This window comes from Ranitomeya variabilis, chromosome 4 (genome assembly GCF_051348905.1).
Source record: "Ranitomeya variabilis isolate aRanVar5 chromosome 4, aRanVar5.hap1, whole genome shotgun sequence".
Lineage (NCBI taxonomy): Eukaryota > Metazoa > Chordata > Amphibia > Anura > Dendrobatidae > Ranitomeya > Ranitomeya variabilis.
This window is the reverse complement of record NC_135235.1, coordinates 53,134,567-53,159,834: the sequence shown is the minus strand read 5'-3', so window position 1 is coordinate 53,159,834 and position 25,268 is coordinate 53,134,567. Positions and strand designations below refer to the sequence as shown.

Sequence of the window (25,268 nt, the reverse complement as noted above, 5' to 3'; positions counted from 1 at the left end):
TCCACTCCTCGTCAACGGTTTCTACAGAATCCACGCATGGGGACCTTCCCATGCTTAAATTGTGCCCAATGCCATAATGTCCTTAAGGGCTCTTCCTTTCATCATCCTAGGTCCGGTAAGTCATTTCGCATTTCGGATTATTTCACGTGTGCTTCGTCATGGGTTATATACCTAATCAAATGTCCCTGCGGACTTTTATACATAGGGGAAACCACGCAACCTATACGAGACCGTGTCTCTAAACACAAATCGACAATCCGCCGCAAGAACTTACTGTTACCCATTCCCCTTCACTTTCACAATCAGGGCCACACTGTCTCTCAGCTACAGTATCAGGTCATAGAGCATATCCCCCCTTTCAGGAGGGGTGGGGACCGGGTGGCCCGTCTTAAAAGACGGGAGGCATTTTGGATCCATACATTAGAGACACTTCATCCGCTGGGACTTAATAGAGACTACGATTTAGCCTCTTTTATATAAAAATAATATATAAAAATGATTAAAATGTATTATTCCATTTGTTGATTGTACGGACTCCAGCCATCCTATTGTTTATATACCATTATAATGTGTATCTACAGTGAGCTAACTCTCTTCTTCTTTTTTGCTACTAGAATCGCCTGTATTGAGATCTGTGTCACTTCCGCATGTCACGTTGAACCAAGCCCACTATACACATCGGCCTATCGTTATATGGCAAAATAATAGAACGTAGGATCACCACCACCAAGGAGTCCGTTCACCCTCTACAGAATACTCCGTTTGGGCACCTCAGCTCTAGGTCCACTCATCCTGCAATGTACCTATGCTCTCCACACTTGTGTCCATTCATGTCTCACAATAGCGCTTGGTTATCTCTTACCGGGGTTGTGTATCGCCCAGTTACCCTGACTACCTGACGTCACTTCCGCTCACCACACATCACATCTCTGTACGCAACTGCACTGTGTGGTTATCCCGCGTGACGTCACTTCCGGTCAGCGGTTCTGCCGCTGATTGGCTCTCTGGCACTGTCAGTCCCGCCCTACTTCCTCATAACGGCGATGTCTCTCCTCACCGGCAGACCAGCGGTGGAATCCGCGTCTGCTCCCAATACAATCTGCCAAGGTCTCCACAGGTAATTCTCACACCCGCGCCTATCTCATCCCTTCCTGTTTTCTTTGAGAAGGTAACCAACCCTTTCCTTTGTTTCATTTCACACCCATAGTACCGCTCCTGTCTGGTTCTTGTGTAAGGTATGAGTCATCCTGTGTGTCTCCTCTCACATCCACCAACTGTTATGCATATCTCACACAACCCCTGGGGGGTTTGTTTGCACATTTACAGACGCCGCCCCTGTGTGTCTTCTGACCCTTTGGTCCCCCTTTATACTCTGCAGTACGGTATGTACCCCTCACTGTTCTATTTATGGGGGGTCCCCCACTTCTGAGCATAGGTGGAGCACCCTAGCCTAGATTCTTGGGGTTTCTCTCCAGCATAAGTTTCTTGGATACACTTGACCATGTATAGATATCGATGCTATATTCTCTCCTCAGCATTTATGTATATACTTTTTTTGTATAATTGTTTTTGTTATGGTTTACCCTTTTTTGTATTGTTTTCACATTTGGTTATATTTCACATGTAGTAACTGACGAAGGTCCAGGTGTAGGACCGAAACGTTTTGAGTACCACTACAATAAAACTCACTCTAAAGCATCAAGTTGAGTGCTAGGTTCTTTTTGATTATGGTTTAAGAAGGTGTGGGAACCTAACCTTAGCACCTTCCTTTCCAGTAGTGCACACGGCAATTTTTTATAGTTCCTGAACCCTGTCCCCTGGTTCCTGAGCGGTCAGTGCTTGAACCCTGTCCCCTGGTTCCGGAGTGGTCAATGCCTGGACCCTGTTTCCTGGTTCCAGAGCGGACAGTTCCTGAACCCTGTCCCCTGGTTCCTGAGCAGTCAGTGCCTGAACCCTGTCCCCTGGTTCTGGAGCGGTCAATGCCTGGGCCCTGTTTCCTGGTTCCAGAGCGGACAGTACCTGAACCCTGTTCCCTGGTTCCAGAGCGGTCAATGCCTGGATCCTGTTTCCTGGTTCCAGAGCAGACAGTTCCTGAACCCTGTCCCCTGGTTCCTGAGCGGTCAGTGCTTGAACCTTGTCCCCTGGTTCCAGAGCGGTCAATGCCTGGACCCTGTTTCCTGGTTCCAGAGCGGACAGTTCCTGAACCCTGTCCCCTGTTCTTGGAGCGGCCAGTGCCTGAACCCTGTCCCTTGGTCCCGGAGTGGACAGCCACTGTACAAAAAGTTTATGACATTTCAAGTATTTTTACAATGAGGTATGCACAACACATCAGTTCTTGTTTTCCATTACTAGTGCATTTGTATCATTGGGTCAGTGATTATAATCGGGTTATAGTACTGGGTGCTCCCCCGATCAACTAAGATCTGTTTTACTTGCATCAAGTCACAGATCAGTGACCTGTCACCATGACCCCTACACTGCACTATTATCGTGGCTGAACATTCCTAGGAACTCTCTTTTTCTTAAAATCGGGAAGTCTAAACAGGCTTTCGATCACCCAGTGAATGAGCAAAATGCTCTGTCGCCAGATAAAATGATCTTTTACCCTTGCCTTAAAGATCATCATTGCCCGGCAGCTCATTGTCATATGTAAACAGGACATGTGCTGCCGAGAACAATGGCAGCCTATGTGGGCTGAACAATCAATTACTGATCGTTCTGTGCGCATATTACATATGGTCTGCCTGTTTATTAACTGACTGCTGTTTAATAATAATAATAATAATAATAATAATAATTTTATTTATATAGCGCCAACATATTCCGCAGCGCTTTACAAATTATAGAGGGGACTTGTACAGACAATAGACATTACAGCATAACAGAAATCACAGTTCAAAATAGATACCAGGAGGAATGAGGGCCCTGCTCGCAAGCTTACAAACTATGAGGAAAAGGGGAGACACGAGAGGTGGATGGTAACAATTGCTTTAGTTATTTGGACCAGCCATAGTGTAAGGCTTGGGTGTTCATGTAAAGCTGCATGAACCAGTTAACTGCCTAAGTATGTAGCAGTACAGACATAGAGAGCTATTAACTGCATAAAGTGTATGAGAACATGATGAGAGGAACCTGATTATGTTTTTTTTTTTTTTTTTGAATGGGCCACACAGGGATGGTTAGGTTAATGCATTGAGGCGGTAGGCCAGTCTGAACAAATTAGTTTTTAGGGCACGCTTAAAACTGTGGGGATTGGGGATTAATCGTATTAACCTAGGTAATGCATTCCAAAGAATCGGCGCAGCACGTGTAAGGTCTTGGAGATGGGAGTGGGAGGTTCTGATTATTGAGGATGCTAACCTGAGGTCATTAGTGGAGCGGAGGGCACGGGTAGAGTGGTAGACTGAGATCAGAGAGGAGATGTAGGGTGGTGCTGAGCCATGGAGTGCTTTGTGGATGAGGGTAGTAGTTTTGTACTGGATACTGGAGTGGATGGGTAGCCAGTGTAATGACTGGCACAAGGTAGAGGCATCGGTGTAAGGGTTGGTGAGGAATATGATTCTGGCAGCAGCATTCAGGACAGATTGGAGAGGGGAGAGTTTGGTAAGAGGGAGGCCAATTAGTAGGGAGTTACAATAGTCCAGACGAGAATGAATAAGTGAGACAGTAAGAGTTTTTGCAGAGTCGAAAGTAAGAAAAGGGCGAATTCTAGAAATGTTTTTGAGATGCAGATAAGAAGAGCAAGCCAGTGATCGGATGTGGGGGGTGAATGAAAGCTCGGAATCAAGGATGACCCCAAGGCAGCGGGCATGTTGCTTTGGAGTAATGGTGGAACCGCACACGGAGATGGCAATGTCAGGCAAAGGTAGGTTAGTAGAGGGAGAGAACACGAGGAGTTCAGTTTTTGACAGGTTCAGTTTCAGATAGAGGGAGGACATGATGTTAGAGACAGCGGTAAGACAATCACTGGTGTTTTCTAAAAAGGTCGGCGTGATAACAGGAAAAGAGGTGTATAATTGGGTGTCGTCAGCATAGAGATGGTACTGGAAACCAAATCTACTGATTGTTTGTCCAATAGGGGCGGTATACAAAGAGAAGAGGAGGGGGCCTAGGACTGATCCTTGAGGAACCCCAACAGTAAGGGGAAGGTGAGTGGAGGAGGAACCAGCAAAACATACAGTGAAGGATCGGTCAGAGAGATAGGAGGAGAACCAAGAGAGAACGGTGTCCTTGAGGCCGATGGAGCGGAGCATAGTGAGGAGGAGCTGATGATCCACAGTGTCGAATGCTGCAGAGAGATCCAAGAGAATTAGCATGGAGTAGTGACCATTAGATTTAGCTGTTAGTAGGTCATTAGAGACTTTAGTGAGGGCAGTTTCAGTAGAGTGTATAGAGCGGAAGCCAGATTAAAGAGGGTCGAGAAGAGAGTTATCTGAGAGATAGCGGGTAAGACGGGAGTGGACCAGGCGTTCGAGGAGTTAAGAGATGAAGGGAAGATTAGAGACAGGTATATAATTAGCGGCACAGTTTTGGTCGAGGGATGATTTGTCCTAATGCGTACTGATCGGTATTCATTTAATGCAGCCGATTGCCTAACATAAACGCATATTTACAGTTGTCAATATTCACATGCATACACGGCATTGGGGTATAATCCGTTATTATCTGACTGTCTGCTCTCTAATGTTTCTCCGCTGTTTCATTTTAAGCTGCCAAATTTGTTTGAAATGGACAAGAACAGAAATCTTTATTAGTGACTCAGCGGCCCATTATTCTCTATTGTAAAGACATTGGTAACATTTGACAGGTGCAATTATTAGAATTTGCCTCTTATAGAATTGTGCACTAATGTAGGGTAGTTATCATGTACGTCAACGCTGCACCATTGTCACGCGAGAGTCAGTTCTCCAGATGAACCACATTCAACGTACGTGGACAGTGTACAGGACTCCTGACTTAGGAATCCATTATACCGCTGTTACTACTGTCACATTACATTTTGAGTATTTTGAATGTTGCTTTTAGCAGTGATTATAGTGCGAATTGAAATTAGCGTCGACGTAGTATAAAAAGTGCCTGTTTGACGCCCAGGTTAATGCTGTTCTTTATTCTTTTGTCCTAAGCAGTGCCAGCGGAGAAATTGCATAGCTTAAAAACAGCTAGACCTGCAAATGAAAAAAAAATAGAATATGAGATTTGCCTTTAATGTATGTTTTTTGTTCAGATAGTCATCTACAGTTTAGAAAACTCGTAAAGTCTTTCTACAAATCTCCAATTCAGCAAGAAATGTGGCTTTCCCTTCCTAGCTTTCCACAAAGCTGTGGGAGGTTTTCTGCTACACCAAACTTCCTCCCAACCAATAATAAAGTCTCCCTTACATATTAGACAGCTGTCAGCCAAACAATATTTATGCTGACCCCCTGACGAAGCTTTAGGCGAAACGTGTGTCAGGGTTCTGGGTGTTACGGTATATGCTCCACTAGCTATTGCGTACTGATGAGGCTAACTCCCATTTTTTACTCTGGGGTAGTTCCATACAGATGGGTCTTTATTATATTATTGTTTGGTATTTTGATTCGAGACATTCAACTGTTTACATCACTATCGTTTTCCTAATTTTTTGTTTAAATTGACCCTTTCTATTGTACTCCTACTCTTTTATTGGTATAGTTTATACTTTGGTCTTACATTGATCACACTTTTTAGAGCTTTATGGGGTATTTTAAAAAAATTTTTCCCTTAGTAATTGTTATTTGTTTTTTGTTTTTTTTGTATTTAATAAAATGTATATATTTGTATAGGGTTATAGTCTACTATATTTTTGGTTCTAAAAATAATTTATAGGCTTAATGTGTATAGTGGCCTTTAGCTGTATGCAACCTTTTGGAGAGGGAGGCAAAAAATAATTCTCTTAGAACACATTCAGTGGGGAAAATAAGTATCAGATACACTGCCGACTTTGCAAGTTTTCACACCTACAAAAAATGGAGAGGTCTGTAATTTTTATCGCAGCTACATTTCAACTGTAAGAGACAAAATCTTTAAAAAAAAGTTCAGAAAAATCACATTGTATGATTTTTACATAATTATTTTGCATTTTATGTCATGAAATAAGTATTTGATACAGTAGAAAAATAGAACTTAATATTTGGTACAGAAAGTCTGTTTGCAATTACAGAAGTCAGACGTTTCCCGTAGTTCTTGACCAGGTTTGCGCACACTGCAGCAGGGATTTTTGCCCACTCCTCCATACAGATCTTCTCCAGATCTTTCAGGGTTCGGGACTGTCACAGGGCAACACTGAGTTTCAGCTCTCTCCAAAGATTTTCTATTGGGTTCAGGTCTGGAGACTGGCTGGGCCACTCCAGGACCATGAAATGCTTCTTACGGAGCCACTCCTTAGTTGCCCCGGCTGTGTGTTTCAGGTCATTGTCATGACGGAAGACCCAGCCACGACTCATCTTCAATGCTTTTGCCAGTGGGAATGAGGTTGTTGGCCAAAACCTCGCGACACATGACCCCTTCTATCCTCCCTTCAATATGGTGCAGTCGTCCTGTCCCCTTTGGAGAAAAGCATCCCCAAAAGATGATGTTTCCCACAACATACTTCACCGTTGGGATGGTGTTCATGGGGTTGTTCTCATCCTTCTTCCTACAAACATAGTGAGTTGAGTTGATACCAAAAAGTTCTATTTTGGTCTCATCTGACCACATGACCTTCTCCCATACCTCCTCTGGATCATCCAAATGGTCATTGCCGAACTTCAAACAGGCCTGGACATGTACTGATGTGAGCAGGAGGACCTTGTGTGGATTTTAATACATGACGGCATAATGTGTTACTAACGGTAATGCTTGAGACTGTGGCCCCAGCTCTCTTCAGGTCATAGACCAGGTCCTCCCGTGTAATTCTGGGCAGAATCCTGATGTTTCTTAGAATCATCCTTACCCCATGAGGCGAGATCTTGCATGGAGCTCCAGACCGAGGAAGTTTGACAGTCATCTTGTGTTTCCTCAGTTTTCGAATAATTGCGCCAACAGTTATTGCCTTATCTCCAAGCTGCTTGCCTGTTGTCCTGTAGCCCATCTCAGCCTTTTGCAGGTCTACAATTTTGTCCCTTGTGTGCTTACACAGCTCTTTGGTCTTGGCCATGGTGGAGAGGTTGGAGTGTGATTAATTGTGTGGACAGTTGTCTTTTATACAGGTAACAAGTTAAAATAGGTGCAATTAATACAGGTAATGAGTGCAGAGTAGGAGGAATTCTTAAAGAAAAACTACCAGGTCTGTGATAGCCAGAATTCTTGCTGGTTGGTTGGTTTCACGCAATAAAATGTAATTTAATTATGTAAAAATCATAAAATGTGATTTTTTGTTTTGTTTTGTTTTTTTATTTTTAGAATCTGCCTCCCACAGTTGAATTGTACCTACGATAAAAATTACAGACCTCTCCATTCTTTATAGGTGGGAAAACTTGCAAAATCGTCATTGTGTCAAATACTTATTTTCCCCACTGTATAAAGCAGAGTTCACACCACCGTTTGGAGTTTATTTTTTTTTTTGTTCAGTTATAGGAGCATAAAAACATAAATTCTCTCAGAAATGTGTGACGGAAACAAATGGAGTCAGACGTCCCCCATCAACAATAATGGAGACTCTGCCACAAGTGTAACCCTAGCTAATAGCAGTACATTAGAGCATAATTTTGAAATATTTCTGTTTTTTATATATATTTTATTATATATGATTAATTGTAATTATACCAGTATTTTTTATTCATTTTAGGTGTGGGGAAATCTTCAAGTCACCATGCAGTTCTTCAGTATGTTCAATGAGCTGCCACCAAATTTTAATCTTGTAGTTTTGCAGCATTCAGAAGACAGGTATCTTCTAATCCATATTATTAATTTTTTTTGTTTTTCAAATAATTGTTTTATTAATATTGTTTTAAAATATTTTCCTGTGTGCTGCAAGGTTTCAGACATGTATTAATGAATATGAATGATACCAATTCAGTACAATTTCTCTCAGTATGGTGTAGCAAAGCCAGGTAGGCTAGGGTTAGATCACCTGGCTGGCCCGGCTTATATGTAGGCTAGCTGTTCTCCTTAGTCAGTCAGCTCAGGGAAGCTGACCAGACTGGATGTGTTTTGGAGCTGAAGAGAGAGACAGGACAGAGAACCACAATTTTCAGTGGCTGCTATGGACAATAGCTGCTTTGTCTGACTGAGCTGAGGCTATCTCACCCATGTATGAGTAGCCTGGGTTTGTACTTTGTAGTTAGTGTCTGGCCAAGTATGTAATATATATATAATTTGTATTCTTTTCTCTTTTAACTATATATGTATGGCTGACGGATGGCTTGTGTAGTAGGCATCCATTACAGCCATCTAGTAAAGGTACAGTATATGGGGTTTTGTTTTGTTTCTTTTTTTTTATCATTGGAGCCTATGGGTAATGGGTGGCCAATAGATGGCGTTTGTCAAACCTATACATTTTTTTTCTTTAACATATATCTCAGGATAATTTGGGGTTAGAGACAAATTAAGGAAGGACAAATTAATTAAGGTGATATCACCTATGAAGGTAGTAATGGGTAAGGTATAAGCTTGTCATAGTCTGTGGTGGAAGGCATCAAAAATGCTGTCAAGACAATTCAAAAAGTTGTACTAAAGCCCATTGCTTTCTTATGTCAAAGAACTTGATAAAACGGATAATTCATGTTGGGGTTTTTACACCTTTAGCACAGTTTTTTGTTCCATACAACAGACTGCCTCTCCAAAGTCACAGATGTGTTTTTACTTCCTTTCCACTCTGTTATCAGAAAAAAAGAAGCACAAGCAATCGTGCAGACACCGCATTTTATAAAAATGGTTAGTATATTCAGGAAACTCGTCATACTTCTTTACTTCTGTCACTTTATTTTTTCCACAGATCACTCCTGTACGGAGCTCTTCTTGAAAAACCCAAGCCAGTCTCGTCACAAAAGGGAAAGTCAAGTCAACAGCAAAAAAGCTGTAAGTGACGGCCGAATACGTGTTGTAAAACGTTTGTTTTTAGAACTCTTTTTTTTTTCCTTCTCCCATGCCAAACGAACTATTGTCTTCATTTCATCAGGGCGGGTAAAAGTTGCCCGATGTTCTGTGGATCGTCAATTGTTTAAAAGCTTGTTGGAAAAAATGGAGCTGTTCAAACAAGATACGATGCAGAGCAACCTCAAAAGGGAACATCAAGAAAGCTTCACAAGACGGAAAACGAACAAGGACCCAGCAATGGTAGCTTCTATTTGTGGAAATATGTCTTCATCAATCGTTAAGATGTCTACCCCTGATCTGTATGGCTGTGTCTTGTGAGTCTTCTGTATGGACATTTCTACCAACTTTAGTTGTATTTATCCCTTTGCTATTAATTTCAGAAAAATGATGTGTGTCTGTATCCTACTGATATGGGCTTTTCTTACTTAGCGCTTGTCTGGTTTGTGTTATTGAAAAACTCCCTCAAAAATATAAAAAAAATTCCCTATAAGAAAATGTTCTTATAGAGTTACTCACTGTGAAGAATTAAGGCTGTCCACAAATTACTAAAAAAAGGAACCTGTCAGATGATTTGTGATGTTATTGCACATTTGTAGGTTACACTCTGAAATGCTTCAGTGTTAAAAAAAATCTATATTTTGCGCTAGGTGCAGGAGACGAGGTGACTAGGAGGACTCTCATGGATGTCCGTCCCCTCCGGCTTCTTCACACCATGGTCATGAAGGTTGATAAGTCTCCCAAACACAAAAACTAGGAGAGACCTGTCAGTTATGGAGAGTCACTTGGGGAGAAGCTGGTGGGGACATTGCTCCTTGACTTAGCATCCTAGTCCCCTCACCACCGGCACCCACATACTGTCTGGAGACTTAACCATGGCCAGAATGGATCACACGCTGCCTGCATTCCTGTAGCCATGCATCTTTTACTCAGAAGCACTCATTCCAATTACAGAGCCTCGAAAGAGTCCTGTATTGTTATTTTTCGTCACTACCTCACCGGGTCGGGAGTGCGTAATTTGCGTGCCTGCTGCCTTCCTTGGATGTGGTAGCCGTTTCTCAGGCTCTCTCTCCGGAATCGAACCCTGATTCTTCATTACCCATGGTCACCATGGTAGGCACAGAAAGTACCATCGAAAGTTCATAGTGCAAACACTCAAATGGATCGTCGCCGTCATGGGGACGTGCAATCGGCCTGAGGTTATCCAGAGTCGCAACGCTTATGGGGAGAGCGCGGCAGGGGGGAGGCTGCGGAGGACCATCCCAATGCCGCACCCAGGACCCCACATTGGTTTTGGTCTGATTAATGCACGCATCCCTGGCGGTCAGCGCTCGTTTGCACGTTGTCCGAGTCAATGGTTTGAAGCGATCAAAGGAACCATAACTGATTTAATGAGCCATTCGCAGTTTCACTGTACCGTCCATGTGTACTTACATGTGCATGGCTTAATCTATGATACAAGCAATTGCTACTGGCAGGATCAACCAGGTTACTCTGAAGCACTGCAGTGTTTTTGAAAAACCATACTTTGAGAAGCCGGCCGGGGACTATGTGACTTGCATGACTGGTTTGAGTCTGGCCCCCAGCAGCTTTTCCGTGTCCCAGTCCAATAGACTGACAGGTCACTCCCTATGTGTGTATAGATGAGACCTGTCATTTTAGGCGATCGGAGCTTGTACCTGCCTCGGACTAGTCATCCAAAACACATTGAGGTCGATTCATCAAGACTGACGGAGCGCGCACTCATACTATTCCGAATACATTAACACTTAATGAATTTGGAGCATATTCTAAGTGGTGTACATCGTGCCAAAAATGCCACTTCAGTTAGGGACTGGAGCAACTATTCCGACATGCAAAACACCATCACTTTTGATGAATTGGATGGGTGGGTTCGCACAGCCACTCCACGTCCCGGTTCCTTCCCAGCTCTGTCCATTTCAGTGGACCTGATTCAAGCTACAGTAGCATAAAAAAAAGCAAACCTTGCAAAAATGTTGGGACTTTTCAAAGCTTTTCCGCCAGTTTTCTGGCCTGCAATGTTTTATGAATCAGCCCCATATTCCACACTTGACTTTTCAAATTGAACAGATCCCAGACACATAAATTATTATTCTCTAAGCGTTCCTGTTTATTTACTAATTATTGAAATGTAGATGCATAGAAGTGTCGTAACACAGGTAAGAATGAATGGAAAACTAAAATTCTGTCTTTACCAAAAATTCCCTTTAATAAACCGTCATGTTACTCAGAATGATCCGACCACTGAAGATGAAAGGCAAAGAAGACTCACCGAAGACTTTCATGAGATAGTAGAAGTCCTGGAGACCTATCTGAGACCTGTGATGCTTCAGCTGGACTTTTCTCCATTCAGGTACTTGCTATAATTTGCTTTGTTAGGACATTGATCATAGGTGTAGACACACAGATAGGGCAGCCGCCCTGCGCTTGTGTAATGGCGGTGCCTTGTAGAACAAGTAATACATTATTACAAAGTTGACAAACTTGTTGAAAACTCTTTCCGCCTCATGATATACAATTACTTGGCAAAAGAGATGGTCCCCACTTGTAGGTGCTGGCTGTATTATACAGCTGTCACCATGCATTACTTGGCAAACTAGTTGGTCTCCGCCATCACTTGTAGGTGCTGGCTGTATTATACTGCTGTCACCATGCATTACTTGGCAAAGGAGATGGTCCGCACATCACTTGTAGGTGCTGGCTGTATTATACTGCTGTCACCATGCATTACTTGGCAGAGGAGATGGTCCGCACATCACTTGTATCTGCTGGCTGTATTATACAGCTGTCACCATGCTCTAATGGCTCGGGGTTGGAGATAGCCATGGTTCTGATGTTGTGGTCAACGCTGATTGATGCGTAACTGGCTGCTGATCTAATGTCTCATTTACTAATATATGGTGTAAAGCATGTTGTGGAGGAAATATCTTCATTAGTGGGTCAATACCACATTATTCTAGGAATCATATACAGCCATCCGGTATATCTTTCACATTTTGCTCTGCTGTTTGCACTTGCAAAAGATGCAAAAACGAAGGTCATGCTTTAGTATCACTGCAGGTCTGGTTTATTTCTCTGCTTATGTACCGTAATTCGTTTTCCGGTTAGGGTTATTAGTTTTTGATTTTCCATTTACTCTTGATAGGAAATCATAGTGATTCCAATTTAATTTTACATTGTATAAAGAGACCTTTAAAGGGATCTTGATTAGAAATTTATGCTGCTCGAACCACAGGCAGCATGAATCAGACAAACTCTAATCCAAACCAAAACATGGCACTTTTGATTAATCTGATGGGTGTGACCATGTCCCATCCCTCCCTGCCCCCCCCCCCAGGTCCACCCATCCTTAAAAGCTTTGATGAATCAGCCCCCATACAGTATGTTTTGGATGACTACGAGGCAGGTCCCTGGTAGCTTCTGCTTGCCGCTCCTTTTGACTGATCGATCTCTCAATATGCACACACATAGGGAAAGACCTGTCAGTTTAGAGGAGCGGGGGACAGAGAGAAACCACTAGGGGACCGGCCTCGTACAGGCCATTTAACACTTGTGGTCTGTGGATGACTTTTCAGACAGTATTTTGCATGGTTTCAGAGTAAAACATACACGGCTGCAATATCACAGTCAGTGTCTGATTCACGCTGCCCGTGGTTCCGGCAGCATGCGTCTACTGTCGGTTCCCTTTAAAAGAACACTAAACATAGAAAATGAGAAAACAAGATACAATTCAATCTTCTTGTAATCTAATTTTTATTTCTTTTGTCTCATATTATAAGTACAATGTGACACATGTATGTAGAAGTCTTCTCTGTGTCTTAGGAGATCAGCCATGTCTCCCTCCTCCTCTTCCTCACTGTCCTGTGTGTGGCTGTTTGACAACTGGCTGCAGCAGGAGCCTTATCTATCTATAAAGTAGAGAAACATTAAGTAATACCTACATAGTGGTGTTTGTGTAAAGTGAAGATGTCGTGTTTCTGATTTCTTTTTGCTTTGCAGACAGCCATCGCCGCCTCTTTCAGTAACAGAATCACTTAGAGCAAAGTCTAGAGAGAAAGACGACAAGGCTGCAACCACTTCAAGTAGGTATTGTTCGTCGTTCACTATTCCTAAGCCTTTCCTTTGCCATCTTTTTCTGGCAACACTACACAAGGCTGCAGCATGGGGCCAGTAGTTTGGCACATGACCATTAAAGGGGTTGTCCGGACCAAGTCAGAACTTGTGTGGCTTCAGTCCTATCAATCCCCCCCCCCCCAGCGCAGGCACCGTGCGCTGCAGGGATTCTCCGTTTTTTGAGCTGGGAGCAGCGGGTATGTATGTGTTATACTTATTTCCGGCCTCAGCCCATCCAAGTGTATGGAGCGAGGCCGCGCCCACTGGCCGGGAGTATGTATAACGCATATATACCCGTGCGTGCACTGGGGGAAATAATAAGTGTGCTGGACCGGACAGTCCCTTTAATACTCATGTGCGTGCGTTGGGATTCATAAGTCTGCACTCTCACAGAGTAATTGCAGACTTATCAATTTGGACCAGACAATCCCTTTAAAGAGAATCTGTCATCAAGTTTTTGCCACCTAATCTGAGAGCAGCACAATGTAGAGACAGAGACCCTGGTTCCAGTGACGTATCACTTACTGGGCTGCTTACTGTGATGATCACTGGAGGGCTAGTAAACCTGCTGCTATGTAGTCCTCCATATTAATGTGCTCTGTATAGGCCTACGCCTACCACTGATAGACTGCTTTCTTCCTATGCAGAGTGAACACATAAATCCGCCAATCAGGGGTGTGGGCGGGGTTATACAGAGCTCAGCATTTAGAGAACTGCTAAATATGCAGCAGATAAGTTTGATTTTTATCAAAACTGCAGCAAGCAGATCAATAAGTGACACATCGCCGGAATTAGGATCTCTGCTCCTACTTCATGCTGCTCTCAGATGGGGTAGCAAAAACCTGTTGGCAGATTCCCTTTAAGCCCACTTCTTGGCTGCACTGGTCACAAGTCGACCACTTGGAAATAAAGACCAGTACGACCATGAAGCATCAGCGCTGCTTCTGCAGAGGAAAGAATAGGTGTACTTTTTTTTGTTCTAGAACATTTAATTATGCTGGAAAATTTTGCAGCCCCCCAAAAAATATTTACTTACTGCTGCAAATCTACTTGGCCTAGTTGAATTCAATTAACTGTAATTTACAGCCTTAGATAATATTAAATAACCTAATAAAAATCCCCATCATTCATCACAATGATGGAGAGAAACTTCATACCGAAGAAATGAAAGCGGACGTCAGAAAGTAACGGACCTACTTAACCTAATTGGATCTAATTACAGTCAATTAGATCTAACGGCTTTAATTAATACTGGTTTAATTACATCCCTACCTGCCTCACTATGAAGGAGAGAGGAGAGAAAAAAATGGAAAATGGAGACATATAGATAGATTGTGCTGTAGCGGTAGTTTGGTACAACTACGGTATTTATATAGAGTACCTGGTAATGTACATTAAGACGTCCACGCAGCACAAATAGTGTAGTGCAGCCGACACTTCTGCATCTGTGACCACTGAAATCTGTGTTGTCTGTCACCACTTAAAGGGGTTGTCACTAGGGCTGTGGAGTCGGTAAGCCAAACCTCCGACTCCTCAATTTCCATGACACCGACTTCTACTCCGACTCCACCAAAATGGGATCCGACTCTGACTTCACAGCCCTCGTTGTCACCTACTTTTTCAATTTAGTTTTTTTTTTAAGTCACTCTTCTTTTTTGACTTGTGATTTTCACTGACTTTTTTGAGCCCTATTCATAAGAATGGAGCATCTGATTCATGATTTTTGCTTAAAGCCCAAATTTGCCTTTTTTTCTGTTTCTTTTTCTTTTTTGTGCAAAAAATTTAAAAAAGTTACCAGAATTACGGACTTTCATAAAACTAGTACAGAGGAATTGCTGGGGACTGGAGTAGAGTTGCACAAAATTTTTTTACTTCTCAACAAACAAAAAAAAGTAGCATTTTATGAATCAGTTTGAAACTTTATGTGGAGAAGACACATTGATAAACTTGAAAAAAAGGTGTAAATTGTGTTGGATGAATTTGTTGCCAATCAAAAAGTCATTAAATTGAGAGCTGGTAGAGTATAGCTGCGGAGACACCATCACGTGTTTCTCAACGCAAGCAGTGAATAGCCAGGCCTTTCCCCAGGAAGGAACAACCACGGGAAGGGCAGCATCCAATAAAGGAAGCATCCAATACAGGAAAACCACCTATGCCAAGCATGGTATCCATCCACAGACAGCTGTTTCAGGGTTTTTGCCCCTCATCAGTGTGGAGTAGGAATCTGGCTATTAGGAGCAGTGCCTAGTAAAAAGGCTATAAAGGCACAGATGATTGGCCTCGGGGAGACCAAAACATCCAACACCCTGAAACAGCTGTCTGTGGATGGATACCATGCTTGGCATAGGTGGTTTTCCTGTATTGGATGTTTCCTTTATTGGATGCTGCCCTTCCCGTGGTTGTTCCTTCCCGGGGAAAGGCCTGGCTATTCACTGCTTGCGTTGAGAAACACGTGATGGTGTCTCCGCAGCTATACTCTACCTGCATTTGCATATTTCCCATAAGGGATGGGGGCAGTGTTCTGGATCACTGCGTTGAGAAACACGTGATGGTGTCTCCGCGGTGTTGGATGTTTTGGTCTCCCCGAGGCCAATCATCTGTGCCTTTATAGCCTTTTTACTAGGCACTGCTCCTAATAGCCAGATTCCTACTCCACACTGATGAGGGGCAAAAACCCTGAAACAGCTGTCTGTGGATGGATACCATGCTTGGCATAGGTGGTTTTCCTGTATTGGATGTTTCCTTTATTGGATGCTGCCCTTCCCGTGGTTGTTCCTTCCCGGGGAAAGGCCTGGCTATTCACTGCTTGCGTTGAAAAACACGTGATGGTGTCTCCGCAGCTATACTCTACCTGCATTTGCATATTTCCCATAAGGGATGGGGGCAGTGTTCTGGATCACTGCGTTGAGAAACACGTGATGGTGTCTCCGCGGTGTTGGATGTTTTGGTCTCCCCGAGGCCAATCATCTGTGCCTTTATAAATTGAGAGCTGTCCATTTCCAAGAAATGGAGGAAATGCAATGATAAATCGAGTCTTTACTCTTTAAGAGCTCGATTAAAATAAATGATGAAATCCATATGGATTGTATAGTATAGCACCTTGTAGCCCAGAAAACGAATGATTCTGTGTCCACAGACAATAAGTCCGATTGTCTCCAACTTGCAAATTGCTGTAACTACAATAGGAAAATGAATTGGATTTCTGGCTATTGCTTTGAGACCACAATCACTTCCATCATGATATAAAGGGGTTGTCCATGCTTGGGGCACCTAACGTGACTTAAGACTTGTGAATCCTCATACTGCGCAGTGTGCTTGCTATCAGGATTCTCCGGGAGCGGGAGGGGGCACATGACCCCAACTATGGGATTTGCATATATGCCTACTAGATATGTGTGTCCTTACTCAATACAAATAAATTGGGCAAGGTTGGATACATGTAGCTGTAATGTGGCTGGAAATATGCAAATCGCATGCTTGCGGTCACATGACCACCCACTGCCGGCAAAGGAGAATCCTGACAGCAAGCACACTGCGCTGTATGAGAATTCACAAGTCTGCAGTCACATAAAGTTCCCCAAGCCTGGACAACCCCTTTTAAGGATGATGTTTAGTGTGTGCACAGTGCCTTACTAAGATTACATTCTTCACTTATTGGATTTATGCACATTATTTCATATTACTTATTTCCACGTTGCAGTAGAAGCCATCGTAAAATCAATCTCGATCTATTTCATGGCTTCGGATTGACTATAGTTTTGGACCTTCTTCTTATTCCATATAGATTAGGTTTTTTTTCAGGGATCATTGCAGGAAAAAAAACTCTTTTGTATTCCATAGCCCATCGTAAGAACTTGCTGAGATTCTCATTTTTCCACTGTAATACAGTTCTTTCAATTCTTGTAGGTGCATCAGTGGACGCCGGAGATTGTATTATTTTGCTGGCTGACAATTCACTTCAGCAGTTCCCATTAGAGTCTCTAGGCGTTTTCATGGACGATGGGATCAACTCTGTGTCCAGAGACTTTTCACTTCAATTATTGTACAACAGGATTCATAGAGATCACACAGGTAACAATGAAATGGTGATGTCACAGCAGTGTTGTCAGTCTATGTGTCGACAGCTAACAATGAAATGGTGATGTCGCAGAAGTGTTGTCAGTCTATGTGTCGACAGGTAACAATGAAATGGTGATGTCGCAGCAGTGTTATCAGTCTATGTGTCGACAGGTAACAATGAAATGGGGATGTCACAGCAGTGTTGTCAGTCTGTGTCAACAGGTAACAATGAAATGGTGATGTCGCAGCAGTGTTATCAGTCTATGTGTCGACAGGTAACAATGAAATGGGGATGTCACAGCAGTGTTGTCAGTCTGTGTCAACAGGTAACAATGAAATGGTGATGTCGCAGCAGTGTTGTCAGTCTACGTGTCGACAGGTAGAAATGAAATGGTGATGTCGCAGCAGTGTTGTCAGTCTATGTGTCGACAGGTAACAATGAAAGGGTGATGTCACAGCAGTGTTGTCAGTCTATGTGTCGACAGGTAACAATGAAATGGTGATGTCACAGCAGTGTTGTCAGTCTATGTGTCGACCGGTAACAATGAAATGGTGATGTCACAGCAGTGTTGTCAGTCTGTGTGGACAGGTAGAAATGATATGGTGATGTCGCAGCAGTGTTGTCAATCTGTGTCGACAGGTAACAATGAAATGGTGATGTCACAACAGTGTTGTCAGTCTGTGTCGACAGGTAGAAATGAAATGGTGATGTCGCAGCAGTGTTGTCAGTCTATGTGTCGACAGGTAACAATGAAATGGTGATGTCGCAGCAGTGTTGTCAGTCTGTGTCGACAGGTAACAATGAAATGGTGATGTCACTGCACATCACAGATAAAACAACTCCATTATGTGAAGATAAAGTGCATAAACAAGTAAAGGGTTAATTACCCATGGGTCACACGATGTCCTGACAGGCACCCGGTCCGAACCCCGACGCGCGTTTCGCGTTAGTGTACTGCCGCTTCCTCAGGGGGACCCATGGGTAATTAACCCTTTACTTGTTTATGCACTTTATCTTTATCTTCACATAATGGAGTTGTTTTATCTGTGATGTGCAGTGACTCTATCAGTACGGTTGGTGCCACTGTGCAAATACGATATCTATGGTCACTGCTATACATCAGTTATACAATAGCCATGTGTAGATAATTAATACTGTCTTTATGATAGCCGATTTACTGTTGTCCTATCATGGCGCATCTGGGTCTATGGATGTAATTTTGGATGTAGTCACAATCTGTACCAAGTATTTTGTACTATATATTACATGTTTTGTTTTTTATTGGGAATTTATTTTTCAAATAAACATATTTGGTTATTAATATTTGGCAAATTCTTTTGACTCGTTTTTCTCCAGTGTAGTGTAGAAATGAAATGGTGATGTCGCAGCAGTGTTGTCAGTCTGTGTCGACAGGTAACAATGAAATGATGATGTCGCAGCAGTGTTGTCAGTTTATGTGTCGACAGGTAACCATGAAATGATGATGTCACAGCAGTGTTGTAAGTCTGTCGACAGGTAACAATGAAATGATGATGTCAAAGCAGTGATGTCAGTCTGTGTCGACAGGTAACAATCAAATGGTGATGTCGCAGCAGTGTTGTCAGTCTATGTGTCGACATGTAACGATGAAATGGTGATGTCGCAGCAGTGTTGTCAGTCTGTGTCGACAGGTAACAATGAACTGTCGCAGCAGTGTTGTCAGTCTATGTGTCGACAGGTAACAATGAAATGATGTCACAGCAGTGTTGTAAGTCTGTCGACAGGTAACAATGAAATGATGATGTCAAAGCAGTGATGTCAGTCTGTGTCGACAGGTAACAATGAAATGGTGATGTCGCAGCAGTGTTGTCAGTCTATGTGTCGACAGGTAACAATGAAATGGTGATGTCGCAGCAGTGTTGTCAGTCTGTGTCGACAGGTAACAATGAAATGATGATGTCACAGCAGTGTTGTAAGTCTGTCGACAGGTAACAATGAAATGATGATGTTAAAGCAGTGTTGTCAGTCTGTGTCGACAGGTAACAATGAAATGGTGAGGTCACAGCAGTGTTGTCAGTCTTTCGACAGATAACTATGAAATGGTGATGTCACAGCAGTGATGTCAGTCTGTGTCGGCAGGTAACTGAAATGGTGATGTCACAGTAGTGTTGTCAGTCTGTGTCGACAGGTAACAATGAAATGGTGATGTCGCAGCAGGGTATTCAGTCTATATGTCGACAGATAACAATGAAATGGTGAGGTCACAGTAGTGTGGTCAGTCTATGGGTCAAAGCAACCACTGAATGGAAATCCATAGTACAGTGTAATACACAAGAGTGATGTCATAGTACTGAGAAAATGCATGTAATAATAACAGTGGAAAGGTAGCGCACACATTGATGTCACAGTGCAGGATAATACACACAGGGATGTCACAGTACAGAGAAAATACAAGAAGTTATTATTTATTTTTAAGACACTGTGATTCCATGATGCTGTACATGAGAAGGGGCTACATAAAAAATACAGCTATAAATTACAGTCAAGAAACTAACAATGACAGACTGGTACAGAAACTTGAGGGCTCTGCCCTTGGGGGCCTGCAGGATAATGGGGAACGAGACAGTAGGTTAAGGAGATTGCAGCTGCTTGGGTGGTGAGGAGATTGGTTATTGTAGACTGTAAGAGATGAGTTTTCAAGTTGTGTCCGAAAGTTCTGAATGTGTTGGGGCACAGTATTCCAGAGCATTGGAAAGATTGGGAGAAGTTGTGGAGGCAATTGGGTGAGGAACGTAAGAGTATGGAGGGAGACGTGAAGGAGGTGTTGGGAGAACCCTTTACTTGTTTGATGCTATCGGGAGATTATTTCAGAGATATATGGAAGAGACAGATTATAGACGGTTATGGAGGTAAATGTTAGTAGTTTGAACTGTATACGTTGGGGAATTGGGAGCTAATGAGGGGATTTGCAGAGGGGAGAATTGAGAAGAGAGGTGGATTAGTTGAGCAGCAGAGTTAGTGACAGACTGGAGAGGTTGACAATGTTAGCACGGAGGCCACAGTGGAGATCATTGCAGTAGCCGAGGTGAGAGATGATGAGGGCATGCACTAATGTTTTGGTATATTGAAGGTTGAGGAAAGGACAGATTCTGGAAATATTTTGCAGTTGGAGGAGCCAGCAGGTGGCGAGGGCTTGGATGTGTGGTCTGAAGGACAAGGCAGAGTAAAGGGTTACTGCGAGGCAGCAGACTTCAGGTACAGATAGGTGAGTTGGAGGAAAGATAATGAGTTCAGTTTTGTCGGCATTGAGCTTTAGGAAGCGATTGAAGAAGTAGGAGGATATGACTAATGGACGCATCGGGATTCAGGATAGCATATTGGTAACGTCTGGGCCACAGAGGTAGATCTGAGTGTCATCAGGGTATAGATGGTAGTTGAAGCCATGTGACTTTTTGAGTTGTCCCAGGCCAAAGGAATAGATGGAGAAGAGAAGGGGTCCAGGGCAGAGGGGACACCAACAGAAAGATGGTGGGATGAGGAGTTAGTGTAGGAGTAGAAACATAAATGCAGTTAGAGAGGTATGAGGAGATCCGGGAGAGGGCAAGGTCTGTGATACTGAGGGAAGAAAGGATCTTTAGTAGGAGGGAGTGGTTGACTGTGTCGAATGCAGCGGACAGACCTAGAAAGAGGAGTATACAGAAATGTCTTCTTAGCTTTGTCAGTAAGTTGCTGGTCATTTTGGTTAAGGCAATTTCGGTGGAATGGTGGGTGTGGAAGCTGTATTAAATATTGTCAAAGAGTAGGTTAGATGAGAGGTGAGAGGAAAGTATGAGGTCGACGTGCTTTTCAAGGAATTTGGAGGCGAACAGGAGCAGTGATATAGGTCGATAGCTGGATATAGAGGTCGGGTGAAGATTTGGCTTCTTTAGGATAGGTGTAATTATGGCATGTATGAAAGCAGAAGGGAAGGTACCAGAAGTTAGTGATAAGTTGAAGTGATGGTTTAGGGCTTGGATAAGTGTGGTGGTTAGGTTGGGGTGGAGCTGGGATGGGGTCAAGTGCACAGGTGGTGAGGTGTGATTTGGAAAGGAGACGAGTAAGCTCTCCTTTAGTGATGGTGTGGATGAGGGCAGTGGTATGGTATACATAGGGGTTTTGATGGTTGAGCAGTAAAGATGTTCCTGATTTGGTTGATCTTGTTGTTGAAGTGTACGGCAAAGTCTTCTGCAGAGATGAGGGAGGTTGAAGGGGGCAAAGCTGACTGCAGGAGGAAGTTAAAAGTGTTTAATAGCTATTTTGAGTTGTGGGATAAAGAGGATACAAGCATTGTGAAATAGACCTGTTTAGCAGAGGTGTGGGCCGACTTGAATATGAAAGTTGCTTGTTTACAGGTGTTGAAGTCTTCCTGTGAATGTGTTTTTTTCCAGTGCTTCTCTGCAACCCTGGACTCTTGCTGAAGTTTTTTAGCAAGGTTGGTGTGCCAGGGCTGTCTATTTCTTCGTCGCACTCTGCGGTGATCGCGAGGGGTGACTGAGTCAATAGCTGTTGTGAGTGTAGCATTATAGGAAACAGTGGCGCTGTCTGCGTTCTGGAGTGAAGAAATGGAGGACAGCGGTTGAATTAAGTCGGAGAGTGTGCGGATGTCTAGGTGTCTGAGGTTTCTGCGAGGATAAAGTAGTGAGGTTAGATAGGGGGCAGAGGCGGGGGAAGATAAGGTCTAATTTATGTCTGTCTGTCTGGGTGGCCTTAGAGGACCACTGAGTGAGGATAATGGATGAGCAAAGCTTTGGATTCTGGTTTTCCCCAGTTCATTTGAGACTTTACGAATCAATAGAGAATGAGTCAAAAGAGTTAGTTGTTGGTTCATGGCTTATTCGTTTTTCTGTTTAAAAAAAAAAGTTAATTAAGCACCTCATGTTTTTATATGTGTAAAGGTAGTGGAATTTGTGTATTCAATCATTGCAGAGTGTTTGTATATATACTAAAAATTACACTGGCGCTATAACCACAAATGTATGCTGCACAAGTGCTGCCGGTATCTCAACGGATCTTGTGCCTAATCCGATAGCGAAGAAAAACCAGAATACAATAATTAGAGATACCGCGCTACAAGTGGCTAAAAATAGACCGTGTCTATGGTCCTGTTAAAACATTTACAAAACTCTTCTGTATACCTATTACACCTGTTAGTGGTCCGATCAGCCAAGCCTAAATAGAACTAGCACAGTGTTAAACAATAGCCGATAATTAGTGGTGCTGTACCTACTGTATAAAGATAGTTGGACGGCTGGGCTGTTTACTTGGAATAGGTGTCCGCTTCGTTCCAGGGCAGTTCCCGTCCTTACTCACCTTCAAAACAAGAGTTTTGTAAATGTTTTAACAGGACCATAGACACGGTCTATTTTTAGCCACTTGTAGCGCGGTATCTCTAATTATTGTGTTTGTATATATGTATTTCACCCTTTCCAATCCAAAAGACATAATGTGTGGAATGGCACTAGATTTCCACAGTGTAGTAACAATTTGTCATAGAAGCAGCACATCCATGAAACTTTTTATTGCCTGTAGCTGTGTAAACGTATATGTAAGGCTTCTTTCACACTTCCGTCGGCAGGCGGCCGTCAGAATGCGTCGATGCGACGTATCGACGGATGTCTTAAAAATAGTGCAAAACGGATGCAACGCATCCTGTGTCCTGACGGATGCCTGAATTTCAATGTATAAAATTCTGGAGAGAGAGAGATCCCATGACTAGAAAATGTTTCCAGGCATGCTCAGAATAGAAAAATGGAACACCATAGGCTTCCATTGTAGCCAACGATGGACAGTTCAGGACCCGTCGCTGGCCGATTTTCCGACAAGCAGAAAAAACATTCCTCTTTTTCGACTGATCCAGTGCACGACGGATGAAACGGATGGCTATCCGTCACAATCCGTCGCTAATGCAAGTCTATGGGAAAAAACAGGATCCTGCAGAAAAATTTGCAGGATCCTGTTCTCTCAAAAATCGACGGATTTCGACGGGAGCTAAATGACGGAAGTGTAAAAGAGGCCTTACGTATGTGTTGTGCAGTTGAAATGCGGTAATGTACTCAAGCATCTCAATCTTCTCAAGTTTCCAGTGGGGCTCCAGTCCTCTTCTCACTCATAGGATGGCAATTTCAACTCGTTGGATCACACTCGGAAGTGGCTTTTACAATGTACAGGCGCATCTCACAAAATTAGAATATCATCAAAAAGTTAGTTTATTTCAGTTCTTCAATACATATAGAGTAATTACAAACAGAGTGATCTATTTCAAGTGCTTATTTCTGTTAATGTTGATGATTATGGCTTACAGCCAATGAAAACCCAAAAGTCATTATCTCAGTAAATTAGAATACTTTATAACACTAGCTTTAAAAATTATTTTAAAATCTAAAATGTTGGCCTACTGAAATGTATGTTCAGTAAGTGCACTCAATACTTGGTCAGGGATCTAAGGGTCTAAGCCATAATCATCAACATTAGCAGAAATAAACACTTGAAATAGATCACTCTGTAATGACTCTTTATAATATATGAGATTCACTTTTTGTATTGAAGACCTGAAATAAATTAACTTTTTGATGATATTCTAATTTTGTGAGAAGCACCTGTAAGTCTGTGTTGCGTCAGAACTTGGCTCCATATTCTTCCAGCTCACATATACAGCCCTGTGTGATCCGGGAAAACGGAATTGACATCATATGGATGAGAAGAGGACTGGAGCAGCGCTGGAAACTGGAGAAGTCTGTGATCAGTGAGTATATTACCGCACTAACACTAAACTATATATACATTTTTGCAGGTATAGATAATAAAAAAGTTTTGTGGCTGCACTTCTTTAAGTAATTATATTTGTTATTAGTCGGCCACTAGACTCTGAATGTCCGTCATGACCTATTTTGACATAATAGGGAAGCAATTTGCTTCGTATCTGTAGCTATACATCTTTATTGGCAGCACGGTAGGGTTACACCAGATGCATTGTTTGGAGCCAGCATGTGTAGATACAGTACATAGTTTTGCATTTCTCATTGATAAAAGCACAGCAGTGTCTGATCAATCCTTTTATTTGCCAGCTTAGGCTTTGTATGTGTGATTTCTGCTATGGATATTAACAATTAATGACTATACTTGCTGTGTTGACCTAAAGAAACCATTTTCTGACGTATTCTCTGTGTTGATCGTCTTTAGAAGATGCAGAAGGAAAGCGAGATGTGAAGAGCGCAAAAGAATCCAAACAGAGGGGGGATCAGAGGAAGAACATAAAAACTGTGAGTTCACCTCCTTCTATGAATGTATATAATGTAGTGGATGTGCGAACCGCTGACAACTGACAACAAAGTGATTGATGGAGAATCCGCGGCCTTTGTTCCTGCTTGATAGAGTTCAGGATGTACAGTGGAGATGAGGCTCCGTGCGCATTAATAAATCCCCTCTATAGCATTTCCAGAATTATTGCTTTAGCCCTATCGAGCGTAGTACTAGCCCACTTGCATAACCCAACTTCATTTTCATCTTCACAGCATTTTTCATCTAGTAGATTGTAGAAAGGAAGCCAGATAAGAAATATTGTCAAGAAATGCTTAGAGAAAATCGTTCGAAGTATTGTAGATGCCATTCAAGGCATATTTGCACATAATGCAGCATGTTATGAAATTAAAGGGAACCTGTCACCCCAAAAATCGACGATGATCTGCGGCCACCGGCACAGGGGCTTATCTACAGCATTCTGTAATGCTGTAGATAAGCCCCCGATGTATCCTGAAAGATGAGAAAAAGAGGTTAGATTATACTCACCCAGGGGCGGTCCGGGTCTGATGGGCGCCGGGGCTCTCTGACCTTTCCCTGCGCACTGCAGTACTTTGCTCTTCCCTCAACATGGCAGACAAAGTACGCCTGCGCCGGAGCCGCAGCATGAAGACAAGTAGAGGACATCATCGTATGAAGATGGGAGGCCCCGGACCGGACCGCGACGCCCATCGGCCCCTGGGTGAGTATAATATAACCTTTTTTTCTCATCTTTCAGGATACATCGGGA

At 42.9% G+C, this 25,268-nt stretch overlaps 1 protein-coding gene across 3 annotated transcripts in view; it reads left to right on the top strand.

The window, feature by feature from the left end:
- CFAP46 (cilia and flagella associated protein 46) overlaps positions 1 to 25,268 on the top strand; it is a 254,459-nt gene that overhangs the window by 190,696 nt on the left and 38,495 nt on the right. For all 3 annotated transcript variants that reach the window (XR_013214466.1, XM_077258533.1, XM_077258532.1), the window contains exons 46-52: positions 7,784 to 7,881; positions 8,933 to 9,015; positions 9,116 to 9,273; positions 11,283 to 11,404; positions 13,051 to 13,133; positions 17,071 to 17,235; positions 24,422 to 24,501. Coding sequence is in view for 2 of the 3 variants with exons in the window: in XM_077258533.1 (XP_077114648.1) it covers positions 7,784 to 7,881; positions 8,933 to 9,015; positions 9,116 to 9,273; positions 11,283 to 11,404; positions 13,051 to 13,133; positions 17,071 to 17,235; positions 24,422 to 24,501 (789 nt within the window). In the remaining variant the exon portion in view is untranslated. The remainder of the gene's footprint in view (positions 1 to 7,783; positions 7,882 to 8,932; positions 9,016 to 9,115; positions 9,274 to 11,282; positions 11,405 to 13,050; positions 13,134 to 17,070; positions 17,236 to 24,421; positions 24,502 to 25,268) is intronic.